At 35.8% G+C, this 24,577-nt stretch overlaps 1 protein-coding gene and 1 non-coding gene across 2 annotated transcripts in view; one reads left to right on the forward strand and one right to left on the reverse strand.

Moving 5' to 3' along the window:
- LOC137390500 (uncharacterized) overlaps positions 1-22,998 on the reverse strand; it is a 57,655-nt gene extending 34,657 nt beyond the window's left edge. Inside the window, exons 1-7 of the mRNA XM_068076829.1 lie at positions 22,797-22,998; positions 20,609-20,748; positions 19,546-19,722; positions 17,409-17,482; positions 14,689-14,923; positions 11,986-12,094; positions 7,741-7,830 (exon numbers count right to left, since the gene is read on the reverse strand). Of these exons, the coding sequence (XP_067932930.1) occupies positions 7,741-7,830; positions 11,986-12,094; positions 14,689-14,923; positions 17,409-17,482; positions 19,546-19,722; positions 20,609-20,748; positions 22,797-22,998 (1,027 nt within the window). The remainder of the gene's footprint in view (positions 1-7,740; positions 7,831-11,985; positions 12,095-14,688; positions 14,924-17,408; positions 17,483-19,545; positions 19,723-20,608; positions 20,749-22,796) is intronic.
- Positions 7,864-7,945, forward strand: Trnas-gcu (transfer RNA serine (anticodon GCU)). The gene has a single exon. It is a non-coding gene; the product is annotated as a tRNA-Ser (tRNA).
- Positions 22,999-24,577: the final 1,579 nt, after the last annotated feature.

Genomic DNA, 24,577 nt, shown 5'->3' on the forward strand with positions numbered 1-24,577 from the left:
GAAACTTAACTTTTCACTATACAAATTATATATAAAATATAAATAAATTTATATATAATATATATCTATTATATTCTTTTTTCAGTTTTTATTGGCTGGTGATATGCATGCAATAATAAACCCTATGCATCAATGTCAACTAATAATGCGTTCTGCAACATCCACATATCTATATGTCTATTATCTATGTAGATGACAAAGTTTTCCTGTTATGGCTGTCTATTAATCTACTAATATAACTAATGTATAATAATTAACTTTCCAAACTAAATGTATGACAGTGTGTGAGTCATATTTCATTTACCTTGATTATGTACAACAAGGGTGGAACATTACCACATGATCTACCTTATTTGAATTGCTAAGTATTGCATTTACACTTTTGTCATAGTGCAAACATATTCCAGGGTGTTTGATATGTTGCGATATGATTTAGATTTACAATTAGTTGGAACCGCAAACAAGAACATTCCATCTAATTATCCGTACCTACATCATAATTCAGCATATCTTATTCCAACGAATGATCTTTCCTAATCTTTGCACTGTGAAATATTCAGTAACATTACAAATTTCTCAAGTATCTAGAAATTATTTTCTTAATGCTTGAGAAATTTTATAAATTATAAAAAACAAGAAGTGCAATCATCAAGCAATAATTTTGGCATCCTTAAAATATAATAAGGCTTCCTTACACCCTGCCTCTCTGAAAAGTAATGAGAGATGGCTTGGTATTTTCTATTCAATTTATATGTGATGTTGTCCCTCAACAGTCACTTTAGTAGTTTCACTTCAGCAAACGTACCAAACACATCAACCAGTAGTAAACGATAACAGATGCAGTAGATTTCAAGTTCACTCTTCCAATTACTTCAGTAAAACACTCATTGAACTAAGGTAAGCCAACATAAATGTAAGTGTGTTCATTATTACATTCCGCTACCCATTCCCAAGCACCCAAATACTCACATCTGTAGAATTGCATAGACTTGTCAAGAAATCCTGCCTGACACATTCATAATGTCAGGTAAATTAATTATACATTTATCTTCTGCAATCTTCCATCAGCTATAGTACAGTTGAACCCTGAGGATTACATTACGGCATTAATCCGTTTGGTGTTGGGACCGTGAAATGGACCGGGGATAGGGAGGCATCCTAATACCTATGCTTTCTGAAGTTTTAATTCGGAAAGAAGAAAAGAAGGCTATTTCTGGCAAGTGCTCAAAATATTAATGAAATGTTCTATGCAGGTGTCATTAACGCTGCGCATCACCGTCCATAAGATGACTCGTGAGATATTTTTCTGGGCGATTTGTGCGATAAATCTGGCAAGGTTTTAAAGAAACCGATAACTTTCCTTATTTCTGCTGACGATGTTTGTAAACATTTTGGCCATACCTTGAGGCGGGGGAAAGACAATAGCATCAACATGAGCTGAAAAACCATATCGTATTCAGTATACGTAACCTAAAAAATGTACCCTACAGGGTCTCTGTATCCCGGGTCTCTGTACTAACTTTGAAGATAGCTTTTCTGTGGTTCGCCGCGCCAATTAAGAAAATTTACTGAACTCCTTACCTTCTCAGACCTCAATATAACTCCCTCACAAGCAGGCCAAACGTGGTTCTAAAACATGTATGCTGCTAATACAGCATTATTAAACCAGATGGAGACCAGAAGTTACCATAAAACGCAGTGACTTACTATCAAAGTGTTACATTTGGGAAATAAGATTATGCGCACACGGGGAGTCAGTCAAGTTTATTAAGCAATCCTAAAGGATACAAACCAACATGCTACAGAATCGAGGGCAGTCAATACCTGAGCATATGCTTATTGCATTTTACGTACATCCATGAAATATCTATTAAAAAAACTACGCTCAAGGTTAGAAGGTTAGAACAGGCAATCGATTAAGGGGGTATTCTTATTACTTCCCATTTAGATGCTTTAGCAAAAAGGTTATAAGGTGGTTAATGAAGCCCTGTACGGTGGTTGATGCCTAGTTAATGAGGCCTTATAAGATGGTTAATGAGGCCTTATAAGGCGTTAATGAAGCCTTATAAGGTGGTTAATGAGGTCTTATAAGGTGGTAAATGAAGCCTTATTAGGTGGTTAATGAAGCCTTATAAGGTGGTAAATGAAGCCTTATAAGGTGGTTAATGAAACCTTATAAGGTGGTGAATGAAGCCTTATAAGGTGGTTAATGAAGCCTTATAAGATGGTAAATGAAACCTTATAAGGTGGTTAATGAAGCCTTATAAGGTGGTTAATGAAGCCTTATAAGGTGGTCAATGAAGCCTTATAAGGTGGTGAATGAAGCCTTATAAGATGGTAAATGAAACCTTATAAGGTGGTTAATGAAGCCTTATAAGGTGGTTAACACTTGGACGCCTGGGATTATTGGACGAACTGTCTTTTCACTTGATCCTAAGCTTGATTAAACTGGACCTCGTAGTTTCGCTCTGTTTTCCATATTTACGAATTATGTGGAATGATGAAATATTAGTCACTTTGTACATAATATGTTCTGAGCATAATTCCAAAGTTTTAAGCCAATTGAAGAATTAGTTCTCGAGATATCACCAAAACACCGAGAGCGCTATTAACCAACTGAAAAATGAAAAATGGTTGCTGTATCTAATGACACGGGAATTGAACTTCTTAGTAATGAATGATTAAGAATAGGCCAAGCTAAAAAGTTTCTCCTCAGCAACAAGAGCTTTACGCTAGCACTACTGTTTTTCTATTCATAACAAATATACACATTCTATCAGACTATTCAGTTGCATTCAAAGTATCACTTCTTTGAAAGTGAAAACAAGTACCTACAGTATTCACTTTATTTTCTTTATGATTCTTTCATTGATTTCTACAAGCTTATAACTTCAATATGAGATTCAGTTATGAAGGTATTGCTCTATTCTGAGTGCTTTTACAGTCAACTGAAAGCTGCTAGTATAGTCTAGAATCAGGGGACTACTTGTACATGCATGACTACACTCTCAAGTGGTAATGAAAAAATGAGCAAAAAGCAAATCTAAAATTCCTGGAATATGAATTTCTAATAAAAAAATGACACCTATGAAAGGGGTCATGTGTCCTTAAAATGATTTCTAGCACGGACCACTGTTTGACACCACCTTTGGACACATGTCATAAGATAATTCATTCTTTAAATATTGTAGTCAAGAGCAGAGTGTTGGTCTCTCCGTATGAAGTTTTAAAAACACTCATTTAATTGTTTAAATTATTTACTCAAAATAGTTAATTATAGTTTTTGAGGAAAAGTAAAATAAGGCCATAAAGATTTCCTCCCGCGAGTAATCAAAAGTTACCAACACTGTGCACATGTGCACTGTATGTCTGTGAACCATATTGTTATCTGGGTATGGTAATTTGGATATACATGTACATATGGTTATCTGGAGATGGTTATCTGGATATATACATATGTATATGTGGATATTGTTAGGATGACAGTAAGTGGTTTCGATAATTATTATCATCTAAAACTTTTATAAAATAGTTCAAAAATGGAGTTGCCCTCACTACTAAAAAGTACTTCTTTACCAAACTTATGTGTTGCATGAATTATGACCTAAAGCTTGAAGTCTACCAGTAGTTGAAATACATGTAGGATAATAGAGCCCTCAAACTTCCATATTATACCCACATTCAATTTGGTTGGACTGCCTTATTTAATATAATGAAATTCAGATAGCTTTTATCTAAATAAAATTCATTAAAAATATTTTTATTCGTATAAATAAGACACCCAACATTTAAATAACATCAATTTGTCAAACTGAAGAAATTAATCAACATCTAACTGGGCCTATAGAGGGACAGTGCTCTTATTATTGTAAAGATTTTAACAGGCTTTGTTTAGTCACTGAGGATGTGCCCTTGGAGACTTCGGTTCCGTTGTCATGTGGCCGGTCCTTAAAGGCTGCAACACGCCATATCGCGGTATGCCAGCCTTAATCCAACAACACACAGGTGACCGCTCGCGGTAACATTGTTCACAATATCCCAAACCCATCCATATTAACATCGGCGAATAGTCTGCAGCATGAAGCGCTCATTATATAATGTGGTCGAGAAAACGAGCAAGCGCTAGTCGTGAAGACGAAAAAAACGATGAAGTCCTGAAGCAGGTATCATGAAGGAAAATACGTATTAAGCAATCCATGACAGCCAATCACCATCCCCGAAGTGGTGCACAAACTGAAATGGATGCTCGGGCGAAACATCGTAAAAGTTTGACAACTGCAATGTTGCCCGACATATCCGCATTTCTTTGGCGATTTCATCGGTTTACGGTGCATATTGTCGACGAATAATTGCTGATAAGCCAACCCGACAGCCCTTAGCAAGACAACTCAAATAATACTATTAGTCTAGTCTGAGTTTAGCCTGCCCTCTGTCACTGCCTACTTACTTCTACCCAGGCCTAGATGACCACGAAGTGGTCAGCCAAGAAATCTAGATTCTCGAATATATCCAAACAAGCAACTTTGTTTGGATTGACAACAGGCAACAGCCCGATTGATGTCAGAGCATAGAAACTCTGTGATTATCAATTAATGTATCATTGATTCTTACGTAATCTGCAATTACCTACAACAACTTATCAATTTACTCCAGGCGTTTGTCTACGAGGTTTTTTTTGCGGGATCGGGAGCAATGACTGCGATGATCCGGTACAAAAGTTATGCAACGACACTTTTAATAGACTTTAAACTATGGTAGTGACAACAGACAACAAGTGTCTAGTTATTTAATCAGTTTTATTCTGGGTGGTAAACAAAAAATATTCCAAAAACTAATAATTGCCAATAAAAAGGTTTAATTACTAAATTTTCAATTCACCGGCTACGTTCGGAGAGAAAACCTACTGAAGAACCTCGTTCCTCAAGATATACTCAAAGACTGTCAATAAAGATACTTCTCACAGAAGGGGACCTACATATTCATTTAAAATCTTCACCCTTTAAAAAAGCACAAAACTCAAGAACTGGCAAATATGGCCACTTGCTGACAAAATTGGAAAAGAACATTTGTCCTTCTAAAAATGATTTTTCTTTTTGTTAAAAATTAGGTTTATATATAAGAAGAATAGCTACATGGTGGTGCCCAAAAAACAGAACAATGAATTTTTCTAAAAATTGGTGACTCCTGCTCTCCGTAATCTTGGAAAATAATGTGACATCACGGCATTTACTTTGGAATCTCGCGAGGCCAGTGCCAATCTCTTTGTTATCCTTTTTCTGATGGTTTTACGTAACCTATAGCCTTTGGCCCCTTCATATATTTGACACTATACACAATACCATTTATTACAACGGTGTTTAACACAATTATTTAGAGGAGAGGCCTATGGTAGCAAATCCAAGAACTGCAGCTTCATGACAAGCAAAACAAACTGATGCTTGTTTTAACATGTTATTTTATTACGTAATAGTTGTTCTTCACCTGTGCCAATAAAATTCTTCTGGCAAATTCTCAAAATAAATTTTTCAGAAAATTCAGTGTATGCCTTTAAGATTTTGTATGGGCAGACAACATACGACTAGACTGTCATATGAAGCAATTCAGACTAAATTTCATCAACAAACTTTCTTTAAAATCTAGGAAAAAGACAGGATTTACAAAGCTGTAGATTTTGATAGCTTTTGTGCACTATTACTGTCAAAAGTCAATCCCAAAAAAAAATTTAATTGTGTTAGTAATTACAAATATAAAATATACATGAAAAAATCAGCAAAATTCAAATGAAAAACATTATTTCTGTCAAGAAAGTTAAAACTGACCAAATACGAAAAATATTAAAACTCAGTACAATGACTGTTTGGTTATGTTGTGTAGCCTCAGAACTACTCAAGACTATTCTATTTGTTTTGTAGGATCAGGACTAATAAAAACTGTTCTATTTGTTTTGTAGCCTGAGGATTACTGAAGACTATCTCAATATGCTGTGTAGCCTCAGGACTGCTGAAAACTGTTTGATTCTGTTTTGTAGCCTCCAGATTACTGCATACTGAAGACTGTTTCATTATGTTATGTAGCCTCCGGACGACTGAAGGTAATTACTAGATTTACACCGGCTGCTGGAAAGTTTGGTATGAATATACTTGTATTTTTTTGTTGATATTACGTTGTGGAATTATGAGTACTAAACTTCAAGGTAGATATAACCTTGTGGTCACTGCGATAAATAGGCAAGATGGTCAGGAGGCAAAATGGTCAGGAGGCATATTGTAAGAGAGGCCAAATAGTCAGGGGGCATATCATGAGAGAGGCAAGATGGTCAGGAGGCATATTGTGAGAGAAGCAAGATGGTCAGGGGACATATCGTGAGAGAGGCAGGATGGTCAGAGGGCATATCATGAGAGAGGCAGGATGGTCAGGAGGCATATCGTGTGAGAAGCAAGATGGTCAGGAGGCATATCGTGAGAGAGGCAGGATGGTCAAGAGGCATATCATGAGAGAGGCAAGATGGTCAGGAGGCATATCATGAGAGAGGCAAGATGGTCAGGAGGCATATCGTGAGAGAGGTAAGATGGTCAGGAGGCATATCGTGAGAGAGGCAAGATGGTCAGGAGGCATATCGTGTGAGAAGCAAGATGGTCAGGAGGCATATCGTGAGAGAGGCAGGATGGTCAAGAGGCATATCATGAGAGAGGCAAGATGGTCAGGAGGCATATCATGAGAGAGGCAAGATGGTCAGGAGGCATATCGTGAGAGAGGCAAGATGGTCAGGAGGCACATCGTGAGAGAGGCAAGATGGGCAGGAGGCATATTGTGAGAGAGGCAAGATGGGCAGGAGGCATATCGTGAGAGAGGCAAGATGGTCAGGAGGCATATCGTGAGAGAGGCAAGATGGTCAGGAGGCATATCGTGTGAGAAGCAAGATGGTCAGGAGGCATATCGTGAGAGAGGCAAGATGGTCAGGAGGCATATCGTGAGAGAGGCAAGATGGTCAGAGGGCATATCGTGAGAGAGGCAAGATGGTCAGGAGGCATATTGTGAGAGAGGCAAGATGGTCAGGGGGCATATCGTGAGAGAGGCAAGATGGTCAGGAGGCATATCGTGTGAGAAGCAACATGGTCAGGGGGCATATCTAAAGAGAGGCAAGATGGTCAGGAGGCATATCGTGAGAGAGGCAAGATGGTCAGGGGGCATATCGTGAGAGAGGCAAGATGGTCAGGAGGCATATCGTGAGAGAGGCAAGATGGTCAGGGGGCATATCGTGAGAGAGGCAAGATGGTCAGGAGGCATATTGTGAGAGATGCGAACGCTTCTTGCATACTGACATGTTATCACTATATTTCCATCGTGTGAATGACACAGATTTTTTTCCTTTGAGATGCCATTCGATAAGTGCTTCACTAGACATTTGGCAGACACTTTGTTAAAAAAGGTAAGGAATTCTAAACTGGAGGTCTAGAAAATGTTAAAAATGGAATAGCTTGCACGGCATTTTCTTGCGCATCATTCAAAAGTGTCATTTCCATCTTTCACAAACATGAAACATTTGATAAAATTTTTAACTTTGTGAGTAACAAAACTCACTTGACTAGCTATTAGTTCCCAACACCATTTCCGTTTTAGCGATTACCTGTGTTATGGGAACACAGTGAATAAAGACTTTTATGTGAAATGAGAGACGGCATGCAACTGTGATTGTGTCATTTGTAACAGAAATGGTATAAAATAAACAAATTATTGTACCTGCCATCTTTCGCCAGTAGTCCTCTCCCACCACCACCTGATTCGACTGACTCCCTTCTTTTTGCCTTTCGTAAACTTCCCCCATTAAAGCTAAAAAATTTACATAGACCATTATGACTATCTGATAAGGTGGCCGAGTGGTTAAGGTGATGGACTGCTAATCCATTTCCCTCTGGGAGCGTGGGTTCGAATCCCATCCTTGTTGAATATATTTTAGCATGAAATAATTTTAGTAATACTTGTAATGAGGGCTAGATGAGCCAACGTGTCAAGCAGAGACAATGGCCACCAACAGTCCAAACAAACAAATCATTAATTTCAGACTCATTAGCAATCAATTGGAGAGAGTAGAAGCAGACCTTTGTACTCGTTGTTAACAAGAGTCGCTCAATGTTTTAGGAAGTTTGGCAAAGGAAAGAGACATCTCACTCGCTTAATAAGAGTGCTATGATATCTAGTGAAGAGTTGTCTAATCTTGTTTCCAAAGATCGCATCAGAGGTGACTGACAAAGGTAAGTTTTTTCGCCTTCTAAGGGACTAGCGGGAGCTAAGAAGCCAATAGCAAGAAGCGAAAGACAGGAACTGGAGCCTTTCTACTTCAAATGATATACAGGGTATCATAGCTGTCTAAAAAATTCCCTTGAAAATAATACACTTTATATCTTGGTACCTTGCCTAGTAAAGGTTATAAAATTCACTAAGAGTCCGAGGAGAGGTTTGGAAAATTATCCTGCTGTAACAGTAATGCAGTCATCCCCGCTACCATGAGCAATATTTAAATACATTTAACGCACATGAATGTAGCTAAGGCATGTCTAAAAGACATATGCGGTGGACAAAGGAAAAATATGATAATCTATTTGTTAAAAATGACATGAAGCGTACTGTAACTGTCTCTACGATATTATGAGCTTATCCACTGTCACTGTCTACAGAGTTACCCCTGGACCAAAGGCTACGTCATCAGAGAGTAAACTAAAGAAGGCGGAGAAGGGAGCTTGCTGGCAAACTGCGCCTTACGCCAATAGACCTGACAATAATATTTTCCAGCTTTCTCAATTGGGTAAGAGAATGTGAATGTTATATTTCTACAATCACAAACAAATAATATGTTTAGTAAAAATATTGTCAATATTTCGTTACTTGCTTATGAGCTTGTCAAAGTGATTTGTAAACATTCCTAGGAAAATGAGCAAAATTGGTAACAGGTCGACAGAGTGTATCTTGGCCCTAATCTGTAGCAAGACTAGTGTCATGTTAGGAGACATGCCAGCTTCATGTTTATAAGGTGAGCTCGCATGCTGTAAAAACACCTCGCAATGTTATTTCATGTGTAAAGGGCCACCTAGAGACTCATTCTTGGTAGATGATAAGGAAAGCCGATGGCTTAAGAAGGGGCAGCCTTCTGGTTGGTAAATGAGATATAATCATTCTGCTATCAGTCAATCACTGGGTGTAAAAAGATCAACAGTTGTCTGCAATAATGCTATTTTTGACGCTGAATACATTTTTAATGGATTCAAACCTAGTTATTGGTTTTTATCTGTTTAATACATTTATTATGTGTATTATTGTTGAGTTTTGGAGGAACTGTCAAGCTACTGCCCTCAAAATAGCCTAGTATTCGTCTACTTTTATGCTCAGAGTAGAGTAGACGCTCCTTTAACATAAACCTATCACAGAAATTCCACTTGACGTAAAAAGGCTATGTAAAGTTTTTGCTTCGTGTAACGTAAGAAATTCCACATAACGTAAATCACCAAGTCAGTAAAAGTACGAGTTCAGTTTGAATAATCTTAGCTTTAAAAAATATCGTTTTCTATCTTGCCGCATTTGGGGAGAGAAAATGATATATAAAGTATATTTATTATATATACTAGCAACCTCGCAGTCTAATGTGTCATGAGAGATCTGATGTGTCGATAATGCGAAGAGAATAAGTAGCTGCACAATTATTCAGGAATACTTAAAGCGGTTGATTGGTGCAGGTGCAAAGTGTCAGTCTATCTAGGTGAATTTCAGGAGTTGGAGTTCCATTAAAATCAGTCCTTCATCCTAGCCTCTGACCCTGTCATCGAAAAACCGGACAGACAGATACTACTCTTACCATTGTTAATATATACTTTTGTTCTACTCCATTTTAGAAATATCTAATTTTTTTTAATTATAGACTGCTGTCTAGAGGAAAAATGAAAATTGATTTAAATTAATATTGCAGGTGCGCGCTCCCCTTCACTTGACATAAAAATATCGTTTTCATGGGCCCTATGCCAAGCGATTGTGATAAGAAAAAAGTTGTAGATAACAAACCAACAACACCACAGTTAGGGTATAGTACAGTCATTACCATAATTTAAAAAGTATTGGGAAGTCTGGATTAGTTTGTTCTATTTGAAGCACCAAAGGGTTGAGTTTGGAACAATCTCAGAACGGATTAAACAATTAACTTGTATTTTACTGTTTGTATAACATACAATCCCCATAACGTTAACATTCTTGGAACAGATTATTTACGTTGTAGGAGAGCCTACTGTATTGTTTGTTTTTTGCCAAGTCAGCTGCTGGTGTTTTACATTATTATTCAATAAACGCCAATTGCTTATAAAAAACACATAATACAGTACAAACTCTGAAATCAGAAGGTAATTGTGAAGCTCTTCGCACGACATATTGGATGAGAAATGACAGAAGCGGAAACAGTGTGTACTCGTCGATACTCCTCATTCATGAGCCAATCCCTACTACTCATTCAGTTTTTAACAAACACATGAAGGGTATGTTAGTATTTATTAAGTCTTCAAGCAGACATCGTGTAAGATTATGACTGATAGAAATATGATAACCCAAATTACTGTTGGGTTATGAAGTAATAAGAAGTAATCATATAACAACTATTAATGATAAAACAATAAGAATTATATAAAATATATTATGTTGTAATAAATACGTAATGCCGCAATAGTAAGCAACACAAAGGTGGTTCTCGAGTCTGTGGTTTCATCATGCCGGAAGACCTAGTTGCATGTAAGTTCTTAACAGACAAGGTGGCTCAGTGGTAAGACCTAAAACCTCTGCCAGCAAAGCTGTGGTTCCTTCCTGTCGGAAGTTCACCTGTTTACGCCATGCTTTTCACTCAACTACTGTTATTCATATAAGCAATAACACTGGTTTGTTATACGATATGGTCAAGTATGAGTAGATGAACACACCAACAGACAAGCGAGAGTTACTTTAAGTAAATAGAGTAAACAATGATATGCCTATTTTGTTGATCGCTAGAGAGCAGTTCTCTATGAGTTCCTTCAAAACAGGAGGATTCATTGCCAGCATGTTTTGACTACATTACGACCACTTTCTCAATTATGAAATGCACAATTTTCAACCACCAATACATACGACCATATGTATATATGACCACACAATCTTATGACCTTCACATACGACCAGGAGATATATACAATCACCCATACTTACAACTACCTACACTGATGACCACCCATATTCCCGATTACCCATATTTGCGACTAGTCGTATTTACGACCAGCCCTACCTAATCCATAACCAAGCTATGTTAAAATATGTATAATATTGAACACATATTTTGCAACTAAAATGGATGTGAAAGATGGGTCATAGAATAACTACTTGGTCTGCATATACATATAACGATTGTTAAACTTAGGAATATATTAGAAAGAGTCAGAACCTTGAACATCTTAAAAATAGTTATACTAAATAATGTGTGTGTATGCCTGTGTGTACAGTGTACAGTCATAGATAAATACAGGACTGTACATAACCATACAACTAAGATAAAGTAATAAAGATGAAAGTGAAAGGTGTACAGTAACGTCAACAAAAAACAATACAGAAAAACTAGGTATTATTTAATAGAAAAGATATTTAAACATTCAACAAAGTGGCATAAAGTCTTTGAGTACGATCATCAAATCGACTATATTAATTTTGCTCTGATTTGGCTTACGACCAGTTTACCGGAACCGATCTCAGCTTAATCTGGAGAGTGCTTGTATTTCGGCTAGACCAGGTGCATCTACATGTTCTCCCCAAACAACAGCCAAACTCAAAAACGTATACGATAATCTATCAAATACAATGAACTGCTTTGCTTGGCTGGCTTCACAAGGTTGCCAATCCTCAAGACAATCCTAATATTAAATTGTTCTGGCTAGTTTATGGAAAAGGGTAAATATAAGCCAATAGCAGTAGTAAAATCAAACAAACCAGCAATTGAGCGGAAATTTTCATCCGAAGTGAAGGTGGCTCCGAGAAGATCTCGACTTTGTGCTGGCAGTACGCCTGAGAGCCTCAATCTCCTCTCCTCCATCACCATCTGGATTGGAAACAAAGCCAAAATGATGATGTGTGAAAAAAGTAAGCTTTGTCAAGAAAATTAAGAAATATGAGTCAATGCAAATATTTAATCGATAAACTCAAATGACAAGCTCCGGGGTAGCAGCAATAAGGTTCATGTTTTTCAAAACTTTAAGCATTTTGAAACACACATAAATTACAATCTATTAGAGAAAGTGCTTCCCTTCCTGACCAGGTATGATATGTGTAAAACGTAAAAAGCTTTCTAGTGTAATTCTGATATTTCGACACAGGAAAAATTGCAAAAAATCAAAGCTTATTTTAAATAAATAGTCATACCTAATTGTTATGCGCTCAACAATTTAATGCAATGTTGTTAAGCGTTACTGGTTTCTAAGGAAATATACATGATAAATTGACTAAAGCTTTGAGTAGAACATACGTGAATGCAATCAACAACGCCTACTTTCTGATCCATGCGTAAGCGATTATGCAATTAGATAAGGCATCTTAAAATCATATTTAATGAGCTCTTTTATGTTGGAGGCTTAAATCAAAGAAAAAAGACAAAGATATTTTGAACACAAAATAAATCTGACGAATGCGGAGTAAGATTAAATCTGAGGAAAAATATGCAAAAAAAATGATGAAGTGTAATTATAGCCGGTAGTTGAGCTGATTTATAACCCAAGTTATCAAAAGAAAAACTTCGCAGTTTGTGAGACAAAGTGTGACAGTTGAACAGGTGTCACCAGGTGTCGACAGATGTCACCAGGTGTTGACAGGAAGTAGTAGAAAGTTATGAATAACAGCGAAGTTTGCCTTACATCTTCCCAGCTGTAAATCCAGTAATTTTACTGATGAGAATCAATCCATAAAGACAATATAAACACAACTCTAAATACATGTAAAGCAAATAGCCGAAGGTCATCATTTATATAAAGTTGAAATGTCAACAATTAGTCCACATTTGCACATGACAGAAACTGTTGCTACGAAATAAGAAGCATTTTCATGCAGTTGTCTTATTTATTACATAATATTGCAGAGATAAAACAGTGAAGGCAAAGCAAGCATACTATCATATAAGATATTGCCCCTTACACCACCGATACCTACACAGACATTACTTGACACTTCGTTGAGGAAAGATAACTTTAACAACTCAGCGAATGAGTAACAACTATTTTTGCATGAAAGACATATTTCATAAAAATCATTATTTTTTGAAATCGTAATTGTCAACTACTTTTAAAAATTTTGGAAGGTTACATGAAATAAACTACATTGGACCCCTGCCATATGACATTAATTCATTTCGGTGTTGACACCGTAAAACGAAAAAAAATGTCGTACGGGGGGGGGGGGGGGGGGGGTATAGAAGCCCATAGTATTTATCTAATGCAAACACGCCTGGTAAAAAACATTAAAATCTTATATGCGCACTGTACGCATTAATAATTAGTAACAAAATAGTATATTAACCTTAGTAAGTATAGTTAGCTTATAGTTAACCTAGTACTCTAAGTTAACTATAGTTAACTTATTTATAGTTAACTATAATATAACTATAACTATAGTTAACTATAGTTAACTATAAGTTAACTATAGTTAACTTATAGTTAACTTATAGTTAACTTATAATTAACCTAGTAACTCTCGCTTCATTGCCATGGTAATCATTCTCTCCTTCCTTTATGCCGTTGTCAATCTCAGGACCAATACAGTTATATGCATATAATGAACTACATATTATAGTAAATATTATATTAAAAGATAAAATGCGCAATAAATTTTCACTTTTGCTTACCTTTCCCTACTTTTCATTTCACTCACACAATATAAAACATTTAGGAAACACGACCAATGCTGAACTGAGAGAGAGCAAGCATTGTATCTCTTTCAGGTGTTGTGGGAAAGACCTCGGCGAATAGAATATCGGCATCTTCATTATTTCGACGTATTTAGCCCACCGACCAGCAAATTTGAATTTCAAGAGACATTTTCATTTATGTCGAATGGCAAAAAAATGCCATAACGAGGGGACGGAAAAATGTCGTGTTACACATGGTAAGGTAGAAAAATCGTAAAACAGGGATGCCGCAACCCGGGTGCACTCTATATAAATTGTAGTTGGTCGAAATCTGTGTCGAAACCAGAGACTAATAATTTGTATAAATGGTTGTTGAACTAGTTGTACCATTCCCTATTAATTTGCAACGTCAGCCACTATTTGGAAGCTACTCGTGTTTGAAAATTTCCAAATTTTTAAAGTTGAGACTTGAAATTAAATTTAAATGAAAACGCATTTTATTATAGCAAATTGATATTAATTTCCACAAAACTAACAACAACACTCGGTCTCAATTACTAACTAGGCATCTTTAACTATCATTTCTACCATCAAGGGATCCATGATAAAAAGGTGAGTAGATATTGGTAGAAATATCTTGTAAAGTGTCCAAATGATTACAGTTTTGTGTGTTCCGATAATTGGAAGGATGTGACAAATAACCACTACTCAAGGTATGGGATTTTAGTGCATACAGTGTACTTCTCATTCTGCTAGACATATCTTTAGGTGTACTATTTGAGTAATAAGTCACAACTGACCTCTTCTACGAGCTCATGACGGTCCCGGTCTGAAAGGATTTCCCAAGTTGTCTCCCCTGAAAACCGTGTGGCCATGAGCGTCAGTAGCTTCTGGCGGAGGCGTGTGTACTTCTCCTCTAGAAGGTCGAGTACATCAGTAGTAACGACACGGTCCTTGTTCATCCATTTTGAGGCGTCTATGTAATGCCCTTCCGGTTCATCAGCCAGAAACGCAGCAATCCCCTCTTGCTCCCACCTAAAAAACCGCCGCTGTATGAAGAACCTTCTAGAATAGAGTCAACGATTTCAGCAGTCTAATAATCTGTTTCAAGCAAAGTTTTTCATGGCAGATGTAAAAATATATTACATGCCAAACGAAAAAGCGACAATGAACAGAAATTGCAGTACATATGTGTAAAAAACGAAACCGGTTTTACCAGAAACCTGTTAACATCCATGAATTTACCTCTTTTGCAAGAAAAACCACAGACGCATAAATCTGTAAGCAAAAGCTTGTTAAAATCTAATTAGTATGCAAAAACTGCAAAACAGTTATTCCCTTCAAGAACATCTTACACTCTTGTAATAAGCCATCACTGAAGAGTAGAAACCTATCACAGATCAAGTGCGTAAAGACTGTTTACTGAGACACACCCTCCTGTCAAACATAAATAAACAGATAGCAAGAGCAAAGACTGGCACACAATATTCCATAGAATGTATAAAAGTAATTACTGATTGGTGAAAAAATACTGACCAACACGTAAGGACAAGCAAAAGTACAAAGAGCCTATTGGATTCACAAACCTACACACAAAAAGCCTTTCAAACCGTATAAATAAATACATTTTATACAAGAAACTGTTATTTAAAAAACTCTACAGGAACTTCTCACGGGTTTTCGCAAAATGAATCAAGTCCATTAATGGACAATACATTACGACAGTTCTTGATTAGACTAGAGTAAATGATAAAATCTTTGCCAAGTCCTTGAGTCAAGGCTGGTCAGTAAGCTAAAGCTGACGAAGCCAACAGGAAGGGATAACGGACTAGTGCCAGATTCGGCAATAATTAAATCTATTGTTCGATTCAAGAAGCGATAATGCTTATATTTTTGACATTTAATTCGGATGAACCGACTCAAATGGCGCCAGTTCAAACCACGTAAACAAAATTCGTGCGCGATGACTCAAATAACTGAAAAACAATATTAGAAAACGGCAAAAACAATTGGAAACAGTCACATTCTCTCTCTGGGAAGATATGAAAGTTAAACTATTTTTTCGACCTTATTACCTCATGATCAACATTTCAAAATAATTTAATTAAAATCTGTAATGGCCAGTTAGAAGCCATTACAGATTTTAATTAAATTTGAGAGTTACAAAAGTTACAAATCTTGAGAGCATTTAATGCCAAAAATACAAACGTAGTTCTGCAAGAAATGAACCACAGAATCATTACATTGAGTCAGTTTACCTACGGCAGTTTACCTACGGTATACAACTGTCAACTTCAACCTTGCAACTTTTATATTATCCCAATTACTTGTTTTTCTAATATGTTTGATGCGCTGCGAAGACGAACACAGTGAGTTGCCCAACATTCTTAGAGTTCGCAGACAGAAGATGTCATCCAATCATTGTATATTATTGTTGGAATAAACCCGTACACAAAACTGGCTGACACCATAATGTCACCTAAAGTGAATGAGTGGGAAAATCAGCTAATGTAAACTTACGTAAAACTCAGTCGCGAAAGCGTATACAATACGAAAGACTCGCATGAACTAAATTCCTAAGCACCAGGCATTGAGGGAATTATAAAACTAACATAACTGACTTTTGCAACTCACTGAGATAAATGTTATTCAAGTCTAGATCATGACTAATACTAAAAAGTCAATTCGACTAAAAAAATAAAGTATTACTGAGCAAAATAACAATTTTGGTCTCATTCGTGCAACAGAACTATAGACAGAGTCAAATGTGCAAAAGAGAAACCTTTATTACAACAAGAGCCTTGTCTGTCTGTCTGCAGCCATGACCGGCAGCTGGGAAAAAGATTGCCTTGCATAAAATTCAAACACGCAACTTTCAGCACACTAGCGGCATACCGTCTACACCAATCACCCGCTAGCATCACAGAATAGTTGTACACATATTTATTGCACCTGATAATATCATATGGCACACCAGACGGCCAGGGTTCTAGTGTTTATAATACAGCATATGGAGGTTGTCACAGCCCCATTAGAGCGCATATGACCCATAGATATGTACAACAATATATTTACATTTGTATTGGTCATAAGTTAAACCCTATTGTTGCCCAGACTATGATTGCAGACTGTGTATTAGTGTAACGTCTGTGGCTTTAAACCCAAAGACAACCAAACTAACAAGATTAACTCTGTAGACAAGGCCATCTTGACTTGATTATAGCCAAAAACAAATGACAGGAGCTACATTAAAACTATCTATGTACAATTTACCTGTTATTTCAAGAGATACTACCAGACTAGGGCATATATTTATATGTAGCTTAATCTGATGCTGACAAACAACTCTGATGCCTAGACAGCCTACAATACCTGAGCTTATGGGGCTTTCAATACCACTCATACAAATACAGTACACTCAATTTCCTAACGGATACACATCTTAGATTGTACATGTCCTAAAGCTCTAGTGAACACTTACAGCTGAACTCAGTTTATAGAAATAGATAGGTAAACGTACAAGTTGACTTTGTTCTGTGCCTGTTTCTTGACTTTCTGCGTATGTAGGAACATTTCTTTAGCATGCTTTCTTTTCTGCAAAGATAAATTATGGTTATCTATTTCGGTGCCACAAAAATGACTCCTACATGACTATAATCATATAATGCTAAAAATGAAATATAGTACAGACGGATCATTCCGCATTGTTGTACATGCGTTAATTACAACCATGTATTTATTATATACGATAACTGGAGAATAATGCGTAATATATTATAAAATTAGTAAATACATGAGCTAGTGTAGTGTGAACATGAAGGTATAGAACACTATTAAGTTACATATAAATCAGTAAATACATGAGCTTGTTTAGTGTGAACATAAAGGTATAGAACACTATCAAGTTACATATAAATCAGTAGATACATGAGCTAGTGTGCTGTGAACATAAAGGTATAGAACACTATCAAGTTACATATAAATCAGTAGATACATGAGCTTGTTTAGTGTGAACATAAAGGTATAGAACACTATCAAGTTACATATAAATCAGTAGATACATGAGCTAGTGTGCTGTGAACATAAAGGTATAGAACACTATCAAGTTACATATAAATCAGTAGATACATGAGCTAGTGTACTGTGAACATAAAGGTATAGAACACTATCAAGTTACATATAAATCAGTAAATACATGAGCTTGTTTAGTGTGAACATAAAGGTATAGAACACTATTAAGTTACATATAAATCAGTAGATACATGAGCTAGTGTACTGTGAACATAAAGGTATAGAACACTATCAAGTTACATATAAATCAGTAAATACATGAGCTTGTTTAGTGTGAACATAAAGGTATAGAACACTATTAAGTTACATATAAATCAGTAGATACATGAGCTAGTGTACTGTGAACATAAAGGTATAGAACACTATCAAGTTACATATAAATCAGTAAATACATGAGCTAGTGTAGTGTGAACATAAAGGTATAGAACACTATTAAGTTACATATAAATCAGTAGATACATGAGCTAGTGTACTGTGAACATAAAGGTATAGAACACTATCAAGTTACATATAAATCAGTAGATACATGAGCTAGTGTACTGTGAACATAAAGGTATAGAACACTATCAAGTTACATATAAATCAGTAGATACATGAGCTTGTTTAGTGTGAACATAAAGGTATAGAACACTATTAAGTTACATATAAATCAGTAAATATATGAGCTTGTTTAGTGTGAACATAAAGGTATAGAACACTATCAAGTTACATATAAATCAGTAAATACATGAGCTAGTGTACTGTGAACATAAAGGTATAGAACACTATCAAGTTACATATAAATCAGTAAATACATGAGCTAGTGTACTGTGAACATAAAGGTATAGAACACTATCAAGTTACATATAAATCAGTAGATACATGAGCTATTGTAGTGTGAACATAAAGGTATAGAACTTTATCAAGTTGCATATAAATCAGTGGATACATGAGCTAGTTTAGTGTGAACATAAAAGTATAGAACACTATCAAGTTACATATAAATCAGTAAATACATGAGCTAGTGTAGTGTGAACATAAAGGTATAGAACACTATCAAGTTACATATAAATCAGTAGATACATGAGCTAGTGTACTGTGAACATAAAGGCATAGAAATTTATCAAGTTGCATATAAATCAGTAGATACATGAGCTAGTGTACTGTGAACATAAAAGTATAGAACACTATCAAGTACCATATAAATCAGTAGATACATGAGCCAGTGTAGTGTGAACATAAAGGTATAGAACACTATTAAAATGCATATAAAGGCTCTTTTTACCAAAACCTGTACAAAGGGTAGTTTAACAAGGGAGATAAACCCACAAAGACTTCACATCTGACCTAATATTAATGACACAAGCTGACAGGTTGAATTTACCTTTGGTTGACAGTTGATGGTGAATGTGAACACACTCAAGCATAAATTTCCAAGTACAGTCCAAGGCTTTTAGAGCAGGATTTTAACATAACCTGATTACGAATGCCAAAGCTAAATTATCGAGTCAACTGGGGTGATTAAAATGATCAGGTTACAAATAATGGAGCTGAGTCTAAGACGGCTCGCTTAAGGAGGGACACACAAAGTATATTACAGCCCTCACATTGCTGTCAGTGTAGCGCCTCAGGCTCTCCTCATTACGCCTCGACTCTTCTTGCTGCACTTCTGATTCAACCTCCTTATATCCGTTATCAAGTAAGTCTCTCTCGTCTGGTATTCTACACACCCATGGCTTCACTTCCGCCCATGATACATCAGCACCTCTGTCCAATCGTGAGTCCTGATTAAATTAGATGAGACCCTCTTAATAGTTACCTTTTTGAGTCCAACTAATAGTCTTACAAACACATTTGACATTCTTTTCACCCAAAGAGTTTGAGCTAAACTCTTTTGGGATGCTCGTATTTGTGGATACTACTGGCCTGCTACTTGTAAAACGCTAATCAATTATTTATACATAATTTTCAAGTATTTTTTTCAAAAAACAAGTTTGATAACTAATTATCTACAGGTATATATTACAAATATCTAAAAAATAGAGCAAACTACTAAAAATTTCAGTGAGACACTCTTGTGTGCCTAGATGTAGTATTCATAAAGATACATCCATGTAATGTTAACTCTATGTAATGTAATTATTATTTGTGATACAAATGAGTTGACAAGTACACTAAAAGCTTTAATATGTACTTTTACTCTCTGTCCCATAGCAAGGACAAGTGAAAATGTCTGGTATAAAAAGTGAACAGCAGAGAAAGGCTGGTCAAACCAGTCAGTAGGTTCATACCAAACATTCATGATACCAGCTGTAGTATATGCTACAGCTGGTAGCTCATGGATAACTTGAGTCAACCCTTTTAACCCTAAAGTATCATACCACAAATGGAAACATGGCATATATAATATACAGATTTCATTACTTCACAGCAAAGAATTAGCATATGGTTTGTTCTAAACCAATCATGAAGTAAAACCTGAACTTAGTAGTACCATTGATTTGAAAATGGTTCAAGATGGCTGACATTTTGAATCAATAAGGATATAAACTGCCTTTAGTACTCAACAAACAATGTGTATCTCTTAACCAACAACTGTAAATCTAAAACCATCCAAATATCTAACAAACTCTTGATAGCCATCAATATCTGTTAATCAAAACTGCATACCATAAACTTGTTCCAATGGGCTGTTGAGAAGTTGTCTCCATGCAAGACTCGCATGAAAAGCAGAGTGTCGGCTGGACTAAGGGTCTGTCTTTCGTTCACCACCATAGCTCGGAAATCCCAGTACGCATTCTCTTCCAGCACTGTATCAAATACAACAATACAGAAATAAATCGCAGCAAATTAGTAAAGAATCTGTGAACTAAAGAATATGTAAACATTTCCTGTGTTTATATGCGCATCACTTGTGTAAAGATGCGCATGCATTCAAATTAAGCTAATGGCCTAGAAGGAAGAATCCCATAAGAGCATAGACAATGAAGCTATTAGAATAGCAGTAGTCCCACAGCGGACATTGCCTTTAGGCGATTCCGAATGTTTGTTTCAATTCTGTTCTGGTCCAATTATTTTATGACCAATATAGTTCTGGATCAATTCTATGCTTACTTAAAGGTTGACTTGCAACAAAATTCACATTACAGTTATTTGGTATCAAAAGATTCACAATGTCTTACTCTACTGTGTTGTAGGTGCAAAATATGTGGAAATGTGATTACAACCTTTTAAAAGCTCAAAAACAAAAAGCTGCCGTAGATTGGAATCAGTTTATTTCTCTGACGTATTCATTACATTTGGTTATTGTTTTGTCACGTGATGTTCTCACGTAAATTGAAAGGTCAATAAAAGGCTCAATATAAAACTTCTCGTAGCACTAGTTTATGACAAACACTTCGGGTTTTACTGAAGACCCCGTATCAAATATAGATGCTCAATTCTTTACGGTTTAGTTTCGGCTTGGTCTAATCGTCTAGTCGTAATCTTATCATGTGACCCAATACTTCGTGATTAATTTCTGGAGCATTTTTCGATTATCACAGGCGACCAACAGGCTCGTCATGTTTATCAGACAATGATATGCACTCCTTCGAGCTAAGGTTAAAAAATTAAACGAATTTTCACGGTAGGTTATAAGATATCAGTGCTGAAAGTGACAGCATTACAATGACGATAAAATAGAAGCAGAAGAACAATAGACATGGTTTTATTGAATGCGTGAAGTATATTTGTGAAAATATTTCGACGAAAGAGATTGCGTGAAAGTGTAAACCAAAGCCATTTTGTACAACTATGTCCCATTTGAGCTGTTTTGGAAAGAGATTCTAACCTACGGCGGTCTCGTGATGGCGGCGAATAACTGTTCTTTTTTTTAATTTTTAAGAGCTTGTAATCACATTTCCACATATTTTGCACCTACAACACAGCAGAGTAAAACATGGTGAATCTTTTGATATCAAATAATTGTAATGTGAATTTTGTTGCAAGTCAACCTTTAACTCTGTCCTAGACTATGTTCACTGAACAATTTTTTTTTGGTTCCATTCTTTGTTGGCCAGTTTCGATCCGATCCTTTCTTTTTTACTTTGTTCAGTATAAATTTTTTCTATTCCGACCTAATCATGTTTTGGTCAAATTCTATCGTCACCTTATTTTCTTCTGACCAATCTTCATCTGGTCTAATTCTTATTAGATTAATTATTCTCTGGTCAATGCTATTTACTGAGCTTTATTCTGACTACTTTTTGTTGTAAGCCAGTCTGCCCTAACTAATTTACAAGCATTTTTTTTCACGAATTTGCGTTTTTATACCCTGTTATGAAGTGCATGAACGGAAGAGAGTTGGTTTTCTCCGTAATTTCAAATGTCTTCAAGCAGCACATTTATCAAAACATTTAAATATAGTAAAAGATCAATAGAATAAAATTATAAGGCAAGTAGTTTATGTGGTTTTCTTGAGAGAAAACATTACCCAAGAACTTTCAATCTTCGTTTCACATCTTTCAAATTCACGTTTGTTTTTTGATTGATGACTAATTGGTTGACCGCGAATAACCACAACAGCATCAATGTTTTGACAGTGTAAAAGATTGCATCAACGATTGAGTAAATCAATGCATGTGAAAGCGCATGTAAATCATGAGAAATTTAATTTTAATTTCAATCTCGAAAGGTTTTGTTTAATATCATAACAAACGGTTTAATAACAAAACAAATTTGAAATAATGCCAAATATACATATTTAACATGTCTCATGGTCCCCAAAGAATTTTCCTGATGAAAATAAAAACACGAAAGCAAAAAAAACTGTAAGAAGTTAAGCCAAGAACTTGTCAGAGTATAATAGAGAGCATACCTTGCCTATTAATAACTTCCTGCAACACAGGCGTTATCTGTGTATCTCTTGCGATTTCTACCCCACGACCGCAGACCGCTTCAATAGATTCTTTTACAATCTCAGACGAGACATCAGTGGTGAAAATCAAGTGGTACAGATGAGAAAGTTGCTTAGAATCCATTCGAGCCACATTTGGGAGGAGCGAAGTGGTGGCATCCATAATGGATACTCTCCAGAAGAGAACTTCTGGTTAGCTAAATATATATTATAAATATTATATAGTTGATCATGATAAATAACAAGAAGCTACAGATAGATATAAAAAATTAATCAGGAAAAAGTGTAAATATATAAGATAATACATCGATAAGATAATCAAAGAGATGTGTTAACACCTTATTTCGAAATAAACAAAGTAACTGGCTTAAAATGGAAAACCTAAACAGACGAAAACGATAGCGATGACTAAGGCCAACATGAAATCTAGAACTGCTGAGGTTTATATGCTCATATTCACCTATTTTGCTGCATTGCAGTGATTAGGTTGGTTCACTATGACAAAACTTGAGACATACACCGTCTGTCAAAATGCCATTCAGAATTTTACAAATTTGAAACATCTACGCGCTTTGTAGATGCTGTTACCGTTGTACTATTATCATTTCATTACTCTTTAAGTTTTGTCTTGCTACTTCCAATGTTATAATATAAAAGAACATTGGGACTATACCAATCTTTGTTCTTCCGGAACTATTCGCTACTTACGCAGTTGCAATCAATTTCTCATTTATCATGGCGGTTGCAAATCAAACAAACCAATTAATCTCATTCAACAAACTCATCCGGTGAAAGCATGTGAAATCTGAAAATTGATGACAGGCAACTTCCTCTAAAGAATAATGTAACGAATGCCTATCCTCAAACTTTCACCAATAAGGTGTACAATGAAACCATGAAAAATATGTTAACAAAAAAACATGGTGAATAATTTACAACCTTGTCTCATCTCCATTATCAAAACCTCATCATTTGAAAATATACTTTTTAAATTAGAAAAAATTAGCATTAACACAGCGCAACATATTGTTGTCTTTGTTCAACTAAGACTATTACGATATACCGGTATATCGTAATAGTCTGAGTACGATATACAGGTATATCGCACCCCAAAAGATATAGGAGTACCAGATTAGTAGAGGGAAGGTTAAAAACTCCTGAAAATATGCAGAAGACTACATATGTTAAAATTTAAATACAGTGAAACTCGGCCAACTCGACCTTCACGGGACCGAGAGAAAGTGTTCGAGTTATCAGAGCGTTCAAGTTATGAGAACACTGTCACAAGTGCATGTATTATTGTATTTATCAGTACATATACAAACCATATATAAATCAAAAGCATTGATTGCTTGTTGCAAGTTAAGGGACCTCTCATGTACTGTTTTAACAATTTTTTATCAGAAAATATAAATATTTTCCTTTCATTACTTGAGATTCGTTTGTTCATTTTAGGTGATGTGACTATCATGACATTTTCAGATTAAAATAGGCAAAACCTGATCGCGGTTGAAACTCTCAGAAAAAATACATATTTTTCTTTTGAGCGTTTTAACAAAAAACATTTTTGCCGATTTTTCTTAACATTTATCTGAAGGTTACCTGGGTTCTCCATGCTTGCGGAGGGCTATCCCCAAGCGGATGTTTGGTAAAATTTGATTTTTTGCAAACCTTTAGAAAAGCCGTTAACAAAAATATTTTGCCGATAGTGGTAATAATGACGCCTAAGAACTATTAAAAGT

Source organism: Watersipora subatra, chromosome 3 (genome assembly GCF_963576615.1).
Source record: "Watersipora subatra chromosome 3, tzWatSuba1.1, whole genome shotgun sequence".
In the NCBI taxonomy this organism is placed as follows: domain Eukaryota; kingdom Metazoa; phylum Bryozoa; class Gymnolaemata; order Cheilostomatida; family Watersiporidae; genus Watersipora; species Watersipora subatra.